Genomic DNA, 10,412 nt, shown 5'->3' on the forward strand with positions numbered 1-10,412 from the left:
ATATTATACCATGGCTTTTTTATGACTTTTTTGACATACAATACTAAGACTCTTTTAGATATTGTAACCTACTACACTATGACTTATTCCATCACTTAAAGTGAAATGAATACTATCACTTTTTTGACGTACTATACTATGACAATTTTTAACATGATATACCAGGATTTTCTTTCACTTTTTTTAACAAACTATGCTATGACTATTATTGACATGCTTTAGTATGACTTCTTTGTTCCTTTTTTTGACATAATATACTATGATTTTATAATCATTTTTTTTGACAAACTACACTATCACTATTTTTCAAATACTATACCATGACTTCTTTCAACATGTTGTTCTATGGCTTTTTTTCCCCCTTTTTTCAACAAACTATGCTATGTCCATTTTTGACATACTATACTATACCATGAATATTTTATAATGTTTTGACATACTTTACCATGACGTTTTTTCAACTATGCTATGGATGCCTTTTTCTACTTTTTTCGCCATACAATACTTAGACTCATACTGTACTATTATTTATTGTGTCACTTAAAGCGACATTGAATACTATCTTTTTTTTGACATAATATACTATAACTTTTTTCTAACCTTTTTCAACAAACTGTGCCATGACTATTCTCAACATGAAAAACTATGATTTTTTTTTATAAACAATTTCAACATACTATACTATGACTATTTATGACATACTATACTATGATTTTTTCACTTTACTCTACAAACTATGGTATGACCATTTTTGACCTATTACACTATGACTCTTTTATAACTTTTTCAACATATGACTTTTTTTATCACTTTTGTTGACATACCATAATATGACTTTTCAACCCTATTGTTGACATATTATACCATGACTTTTCAACATACTACACTACGACCATTTTTAACACACTAGACTATTTTTTTCCGTCACATTACTTTTTTCGACATACTATAATATGTCTTTCATCTCTTTTTCTGACGTACCATTTTTCCACTTTTGTGACATACTTTACTATGATCTTTCCAATATACCCTACCCAGACGTTTTCCGAATTTTTTGACACGCTACACTATAACTTCTTTACTTTTTTTTACATACTATACTATGACTTCTTTTGACAAGCTACACGCCTTTTTCCTGTGTTTTTTTACACTGTGACTTTTAACACTTTTTTCAACATACAGTACTCTATAGTGACTTCTTCAACATACTACACTATGACTTTTTTGGCATACTTTACTTTGATTATAACTTTTTTATCATTTTTATTTAAGTCCTTACCATAAAACCATGAAAAAGATTTGCATCTTCTATCCATTTCCCACTTTTATACCGCTTCAGCAACTTTGTTTCACACACTTTTGGTGTTATTCAACATTTTGATGAAATTTATTCCAATCAAAATCACGCGCATTTTCTGCGTGAAATGCATTATCTAGTTTAAAATCCTCTTGTCATTATGTTTTTCTGACCTCCAGAACACAGCTGTATATGGCGGTGGCACTGTAGCCATTCCATCACTGTAAACAAGCCCATTTTCAGCTCTCTTTTTCTCAGTTATTCTTTTCAGGGGTGCGTAAAAGCAGGGTGTAACGATATGGAGTAACAAGTGAGTCTGTTAATGTGGCCAACACAACTTGCATCTTACTTTTTGTGGTCAACTTTTACTATTTTTAAAGTGCACCCACACTTTAGATTTTCTTTTCCCAGACATTTTCAGTTAAAGATTTATATCCCTGTCGCCATGATGCTCCTCAATCGGTCACGGATCATGGAAAATCAAACTTAAATCTGTCATGGAGTTTTATTTGAAAGTTTCTTTCTTTAAATGTTTTCATTTACAGCTTCACATATTGATATTTACATCCTAATAGGCTGTATATGATCGTATTGGGAGAAAAGACAAAATGGCATGATCCTCGAAACTGTGTCCTTCAATCAAAGCACTCAATATTTGACTATATGGGGTCGCCCCTAGTGGCTACAGTTAGTTTACTTCAGTCTGGCTACTGTTCTCACTCACTTTGTGACATTAGATAAAGTAACTAAATGCAGAAGAAATATCCCAAATCGCTGGTTGTGATGATGATCTACAATAAGAAAACACTGCAACGCTAGTTAAGTAATGTAAAGAAACACAAACAAAAAAAGAGTTTGTGAACATTCTATTAAGTAATAGATAATTCAAGTAGAGTAATGTTTAACAATTTTATAAGCCAAAGTAGGATAATTTAACAGTTCTAATATTGATTACAGTCAACATGCAATGAGCTAATTAACAACATATTGATATGCAACATGCATGTTATCTATGAAGAGAATACGTCATTCTTTCATGTAATTACTGACATTTTTATTATCTTTCAGTATACATACAGTATATAATGGCTGCATTTACAATGTTTGCCCATTTACGGGATTGGTTGAGAGACATAAAGGTGATTTCAAGTACCATCTTGTGTGTGTCCTTGTTTAAAAAGGCTGACCTTCTTTCTAGTTGCACAGCTGTCGGCAGCTGTGACACAGTGTGATCTACCCTTTGTGTCCAATTATCACTTCAAGCTTGAGTGATGTGATACGACTAAATGGTGGGCGAATGATTTTAACGTGTGCTTTTTAAGGTAATGTCCAGTCCAATCAACGTCGCTGATCCATGATGCTTAATAGAAAAATACATTAATAATTTTAATGAAAAACGTCATTCTCTTAATTATGGCCTCTGAGGTGATGATTTCATAAACATGTTTTAATAACTGGAGCGTGCATGGGCATTGCTTAAATGCAAACTTGAATATGCAACGTTCAATTTTTTTAATATTATGTTCACTAAGTCATTCATGCAATCAAGCGTCTTCATGAATTATTCCAATAACTTGATTCCAACCAAATAGAATTCTAAGTAAGATTCATTTGTGTGAGTAATGCTGTTTATTTCCCTGGAAAACTACTTCTCAAGCCCATGAAAGGCTGCCTTCATCCCCTCTTTTTACTTTTTCTTCTTCTTCAAGGACAACTGTCTGCAGTAGGTTATTCACGAGTGTTTGCCTTGGTTTCTAAGATGTTGTGTGTGAATGTGTGCTTGTGCTTGCATGCTTGTGTGTGCTGCCAAGTTTCGTTTTCAATTTTGCCATGTTTATCCAGCAGATTCTCTGCAATCTGTTGACAAAGAGCTGGGCCATGACAGCTAGGGCAAATGTGGCAGAATTGCTGGAGAGTCTGACAGAAAAAGTGAAACTGATGGCTGTCAACCCCCAAACAACTCTTTATAAGGGGGACAGATCTATAGAGACAGTGTGGCTGAATGCTGTACTGCTGGATGAAAATGTCTCCCCATGCTGAACTACAGCATATGTCATCTCGGTGTTCAATTTCCTCCCGTTATCGCACACCGAATGTTGAATCTCGAGACAATTCAAGGTATTATTCTGGAAGTCATTGGAAGTTTTGGAGAATGGGCACGCTTTTGGCCTTTGAACAGGTAAACATGTGATTCTGGCAACAGGATTTTATTCATAATATGGGTAATTTAGGATGTGCAGAGGGCACTGTTGCACAAAAGAAGTCTGGAGGTGATGAAGACATTGATTAGCTTCACAGCAGTGAAACACACAGGTGGTGTCAGAGATAAGCAGCATATCTCAGCTCCTCCGGTGTCATTGACATACTTGGAGGCACAGAGGGGTGAGGTGACACTGGTGTTGAGTGAGGTGAGAAGTTATGAGTGGAGAGAGGGGGGCAGGAGTCAGGAAGTGCAAATTTATGATCTTTCTGAAATTTATTGCAGCTGTATTTGAGGAAGATTACTTTCTCTTAAAGCAGACAGTTGGTGAGGAATTAGGAGGTGTCAGAGATAATGAATCTGGTGGTGGGGCGGCGCTCGATACAGCAGTGGTAAATTCAAATTTGTTTATGGAGATATATCACTGTCTGTCACTATAAGGGTTGAACCGTAGGGAAGATGTGTCCCACGATGCCAAAAGAGGACTTACTGTGTCAGATGCTAAGTTGTCAAAAGCTGCACTCAAATCAGAGAGGATGGTGACATGGCTTTATCTTGAAGCAGGGGGGAGGGGACAACTTTTAGAGACAAATATGAGTGTTGATTGAGAGACAGATGGCTGTAACTAAATAGATAGGAACTTGAACAAAGTCCCTCCGTAGCATGCCAAAAACTGAAAAAAGAAAAGTAGTGCAGAAAGTACTTTGCACCCATGTATTGTGTAGGGGACAGGATGATGATGATGTACTGTAGTTAGGATACTGCGGCAAATGCAACCTATAAAATCCACAACTCCATCAAGTGTGGTGGGTCTGTTTAATAGTTTTTATTGTGTTTAAAGTTTCCTTTCAGACATGGTTTACAACATGTAAAAATAATATGTTTTAAAAAATTTAAGTTTTTCTCCCCAGAAAAAATGGAAGTAACCTTACTCTAATTTCACACCCAAACTCAAAAACCACAAGCGGTGCACTCTCCAGGGTAGCTTTTGGCAACTAGACCTGGGTCTTGGTTTCAAGATTAAACAGTATATTGAGTATCAGCTGAGACCTGGAGACCGTATCTGGATTTTTTGTGAATCCGTGAGAGCATAGACAAAGCTACCTATACCAATATCTGCATGTCCTTTCTGTATTTAACTAAATGTCCCCTGTCAGAGACCTCCAGGAGCGGCCTCTCTGGTTCATGTCAGTGGCACAATGTGAAGTGGCAACACAAAAGAAGTAGATGAACCAACAGGGTGAACAAGATGAAAATAAATCGGTCACTGAGGGAGACAAAGGCCATGAGACCACTGGCCTTTGGCTTACCCTCAGGGTAGCTGAGCCACAGAGCGGGACCTGCGGTCCCAGGTGGGGTGCATGGAAACCACCACACTGTTTGAATGTTGCAATTAGCCAAATGTCATGAGTCAGAAAACAGCCTTTCAGGGCAATATTACATATACTCATACTGAAAAGGTTGTCCACCACATGTTGGGAACATTGCATGAAATGATGCAGCTTATGCAGTATTGAGATCTAACAAAGGAAAGTGAAAGGTTCTCTTTTCTTTTTCCCTTAGTAGCAATAATGAATATTTGCAGATTAAGATGTTACGGCAGTTTAACAAGCCTACAGCACACTGAATGTAAAGTCTGGCTGTTTTGTACAGCATTAAAAGTCTAAATAAAATCCAGTGTAATGAATGCAGTTGGGACTCTTGCCTGAGCATGATGTGAAAAAACCCACTCTGCAATTCATGATGTTGTTTTACATGCTCCGTGATCACACTGTATACATTTCCTTTGAACATATATGAGCCTGACATTTCCTTTGGTGGGACTCTGGATACAAATATCCTCTATGTAAATATGCTATCATTTTTGCATGTTGTTACATCTTGAATAAATAAGTCTACTGTGAAGTTGATTTTGTCCCTGAACACTGCACACTGTTATCGTAATGAATTTATGTTCACCTAGATAAGAGGGTGGTTTACCCTGAGGATTTTTTTTTCCTCACCACTGACTCATTTTGTTTAAATTTCTTTCATTTTAATATTTTCATCTGGCTATTTTAGGGTGGCATAAGCACCTATATTCTCTTTGCATTACAGTATGTGAGTTATTCAATGTCAAAACCACCAAGAACTATCTTAAAGCTTTTTAATTTTATTGGAACCCATTGATTACTAACAAAAAAGGGGAAAAAAGAAGCCGTTTGTTCACGTGTTTAAGTTTTCTTATACACGTGTCATTCACATTCTAAATTGAATGCTGATAAAGTGCCCTGTGAATTACTTTTTTTTAACAGTCATCTGGCTTTATTGTCATCATTACTGCTATAGTTGTGCTTTCCATAGAAAAAACAATCCCCCATCACAAATATTCTTTTGCAGCAATTTCCAAACAAGTGAATCGGTGTGAGGCCAAATTGTTCCCCTGTGAGCTGAAAAAAACAGCAGGAAATAACAGTTACAGTAAACTGCTTTTTCATCCAACCAAAACAACAGCACCCATAAAGTGACCACACCATTCTAACACCATGCACTGTAAACCACATCTTTATAAGATGGAACTGTGACCGTGTGAATGCAGGTGGAGCCTTGTAATTGGGCCCTGTGGGCTCGGCTATGTATTTCTGTTCTTCCGTTAAATTCACATGTACTGCAAGCTGAGTAAATTAGGAGAAGCCTGTGCTGCACTTTGATGGGGAGATTGTGTGGATGGAGGGGGATCTGGTCCCTAATAGGGCAGCCAAAATGTGTCAAAGCGAGTATAAAATTGACTACACAATACCAATTCCTCCATGTCTCCGAAGCACTTCTGGAAACCAGTTGAATTTAAAGCTTAAATGGTGGATTGCAGACAATATATATCTGCAGACAATCCTAATCCCTGTCTATCTGTCTCAAGATACAAATATTGACAGGCTGTCCCACACTGCGCACAGCACCTATTGCACCATGGCCTGAAGCTAGCCTCCCTACTGCTGTCCAGATCTATGCCCGGGGAGCTGTCATTCACAGATAAGTGAATGGCTTTCACTCTCTCCAGGATCCTCTGTAATGGAAAAAAAGTTCACTCTGAAACTTGCTCAAACAATGGCCAATGACACAATATTTTTATATGTCTGTCCGTCAATTCTCAGAGGCCACCGTCCCTGTAGGATCAGGAGTGCTCGGCTGTGTGGGTCCATTGGTCAACCTCATGAATTGTAATTTGAATTTTAACCCTCATGTTGTCCTTAGGGTCAAATTGACCCATTTTACTATATCAATGTTCTTTTTAAGTACCCAAAATAACATGATGGATTCCACACAATGCTCTTTGGCGAGTACAAATCTCTACTTTCATTCATTCTTGTTCAATTTTATAGCATTTGAAGAAAAAATTGAAGTGGTTTTGAAAGTAAAAGTTGACATATTCCAGTCTGTGATTATCCATCAACATACATTCCTTTAATTTTAGTCTAAATAATTCTTGATTTCTGCTTTTCTAACTCAAATATAAGGTATAATGTCCTATAAATGAGGTTTATTGACCATAAATTCCAAAAATAACTGTAAAACTAAAGGTAATGAATTAGTGTTGCGCAGTGCTAAAAAAACAAAAAAGCATTTAAAGTGTTGAAAGAAGGGACAAAAACGTAAGAAAAAGTAGAAAAACATCAATTAAATGCATCGACAGAAGTGTTGAGTTTCAATTTTGACGAGAAGACAACACAAGGGTTAAATATTTCATGAGATGTCTTTTACAAACAGAGTGTATCTACAGCTCCTGGATTAAAAAACAAACTGAAGGCAAAAGTCAGACAAATTTAATTCAGCAGAGGAACTTTTCAATCTAACAGAGATCTGTGGGTCAGGCATTGTCAAACTATCACAGAGCAGAACAACACACAACACAAACACCTTATAATTAATTAAGAGTTGATCTACTCTCCGACTGGACCAATCAGAGCTAAGCTCATCAGCACCGTCTGAAAAACATGCATGTGTGGCATGTGAAGTGAGCGAAAATAGAAAAAGAAACTTTAAAAGAAGATTATACAAGAATATACAAATCACATGAATATTTCACAGAATTATAAAGCCCGAATCTGGAGCACCTCCTGAAAGCAGAAGCATTCTGTAGCTTTATCTTGTTCTGCTTTGTGATGGTTAAGTGACGTCTGACGAAGATCTCTGTTAGATCAAAATGTTTCTCAGTTAAATCAAATTCGCTGGGAGCTATCTGTACTGTGTGCAGATCTTTTATCTGACTGTTGCCATACGATGTGATTGAGAAATAGTATCAAATAAGATCAATAAAGTCAAAACAACCCCGAAAAAGAATCCATTATTTAACAGTGGGAGCTGTTTAAGAAAGTGTTCATGTTGCCTTTCAACCCCATTAATCCAGTGCTAATACTAACAAGGATTTCTAGAATCCCTTGAGGAATTGCATAAAGGGAAAATAACTGTTGAGGAGAAAATGAAAATGTGTATATTTTACCATACTATGCAATAAACAGATTATGTTTTATTCAGTTAAGCTATGAGTCCATGTTTCTTATGAGGATCTTTTAATATATTAAAAGGGAAATGAAACCATTGCCACAGAAAATATATATATATACTGTATGATATGATCTAAAGTAGCTTTACCAGTGTAAAAATTCCAAAATGGACTTTGGTGGGTAAATGCGGTGTGTCAGACTCGTAGGCATTGTGAGGAGAAATCTGGTTGGTTTTCACATAACACATTTTATTTAGCATCAAATGATTGAAAAAGCGGCCCAACTGTATGTGGCTGCGTATTCCTGAGGGCAAACCAATCTGGCAGGTAGAGATTATTCAAAGGGTAAGCCATTACCAGAACAATAATCAGAACAAAACCATCCAAAGTGGAAAGACATCGCATCGTGAATCTCAATGGCAGAAAATGCAAATGGCTGCGTTTTTTTGTGTGTGTTTTTTTTAACAACTGGAAAAGGTTTTCAAAAGATCTTCAAATTTGGCAGTTGGTCATAAGTCTATACATCTTTATAAGGTGAAAGTGTAAAACAATAACCATTCAATAGTGTATTACACAAGGACAAATCTAGTATATTTGACTTTTAACATCCTGTATACTTGTCGTTAAACATTTCCCTTTATCGTCATATTGTCCTTTCAATATTGCACTGGCGCCAGGGCTGTAGTCAAGACCAGCTTTGTCAAGTCTAAGACAAGTCCAAGACCAGGACTAGTCAAGTTCAAGTCAAGACCGACTCCAAAGAGGTTCAAGTCTGAGTCAAGACCGAGTCCAGGACAGAAAAAAGGTCTTATGCATGATAGTATCAAGACAATCAATTTGGGTTTCACTTTCCCTCCAATGTTATTATCAACCTAATAAAGACACCTGGACTCAGTTAAAAGCCATATTGGACAAGATCAGTGGCCGAGACCGAGACAAGTCCGAGTCCAAATACTAGCAAGTCCAAGACCATAGAAAAGGGTCTCAAGTCCGGACTCAAGCCCAGGACCGGACTCAAGTACTACAGCCCTTACTGGCGCTGTGTCACTGTATGTAATTAGAAAAGAATTACCAAAACAAATATATATATAGATTTTTTTTATTAACATACTCTTTTTGTGAATGGCAGGGAAGAGATACACACCTATTTTCCTTTGTCTTTGCTTTGGATATCACAACTGACTGTGTTGCGTTGTTACCATAAAACAATGTTCTGGTAACCATTTGCTGATAAATATTTAGTATAATGCATAATAGAATTCCCAGCAACTAGTGTGAAACACAGTTTGTTATATTGGCATATTATTTCCCAGTATTTACCTGTGTATTTTTCCTTGCAACTTTCACGATATGAGTGCTTCCCCAAACAATTATAGCACAGCCAAGTATATATCTTCTGTTAAGGTACTGTTTAACATAGACGTCCCTCTTTGCCATTATGATTCTCCTCCTCAGCTTAGCTGACAATGGGTTTGTGCTTATGTTCACCAAAAACGCTCTGTGCAAAGTACAACGATACGGTAGCTTCATCAAAATAAGCTAACAGTTTGAGCATTAATGAAAAATCGTTCACAGTAATAAATCACAAAAGAGACAACATTGGGTTTGGCTTGCATAGCAAAGCAAAAGGAAGAGAAAAAAACACAAAAAAACATATTTACAAATTATGCAAGTCCTTCTTCATATTAGTCACTTTGTCGTGATTTTTCTTCTTCTTCATCCCCACTGTGTAAATCTTTGTACATCATGTGACAGAAAACAAGCAGCGGACATATAACAGACTGTTTATTCTTTTGAAGAGGGGAAGGGGAGGGAGTGTGTGTGTGAAAATTAACACTGTGAGACTGGTGTCTGTGTCTGTACATCACATTTACAGCTCTGCATTTTTTATCTCGCACTCTGTTCCTTTGTCTTCATTCTGTCTCCGCTCCGTCTTCCAAACGTCATTCTGTGTCACTCGCGGAGAGAAAAAAAATCTCATAGCGCTTACAAACAAGGTGTCCTGGGACGGGCAGCAACTGCGGGGAAGGACGCTTCACAAAGACTCTGGAAGAGCAAACACAACAAAGACAACAATGTAAAACCTGGGTGACGCCTACTTCACTCTCAAAATCTCCATTTCACAGTCGCCAGGATGTGTCTCACTTTTTTGCATGCTCAAAATTGGTGGGATTCTACAACTTTCCTTCTTATTGAAAGATTAAAGGTCCCATGGCATGAAAATGTAACTTTATGAGTTTTTTCATTAATATGCGTTCACCCAGCCTGCCAATGGTCCCCCAGTGGCTAGAAATGGTGATAGGTGTAAACCGAGCCCTGGGTATCCTCCCGTTTCTCTGAACTGTCCGCCCAGAGAATTTGGCCCACCCATGAAAGACAGACATCATGGCTTTCAAATGAGCAAAGTGGCAGTTGGTCAAGGCCACACCCCCAGC

At 37.3% G+C, this 10,412-nt stretch overlaps 1 protein-coding gene across 4 annotated transcripts in view; it reads right to left on the reverse strand.

Annotated features, from left to right (window-relative positions):
• Positions 1–9,058: 9,058 nt before the first annotated feature.
• LOC117955260 (roundabout homolog 2-like) overlaps positions 9,059–10,412 on the reverse strand; it is an 80,805-nt gene continuing 79,451 nt past the window's right edge. For all 4 annotated transcript variants that reach the window (XM_034889630.1, XM_034889631.1, XM_034889629.1 and 1 more), the window contains one exon: positions 9,059–10,023. In XM_034889630.1, the coding sequence (XP_034745521.1) occupies positions 10,022–10,023 (2 nt within the window). In that variant the 3' untranslated portion in view covers positions 9,059–10,021. The remainder of the gene's footprint in view (positions 10,024–10,412) is intronic.

The sequence above is a fragment of the Etheostoma cragini genome, chromosome 13 (genome assembly GCF_013103735.1).
Source record: "Etheostoma cragini isolate CJK2018 chromosome 13, CSU_Ecrag_1.0, whole genome shotgun sequence".
Taxonomy (NCBI): domain Eukaryota; kingdom Metazoa; phylum Chordata; class Actinopteri; order Perciformes; family Percidae; genus Etheostoma; species Etheostoma cragini.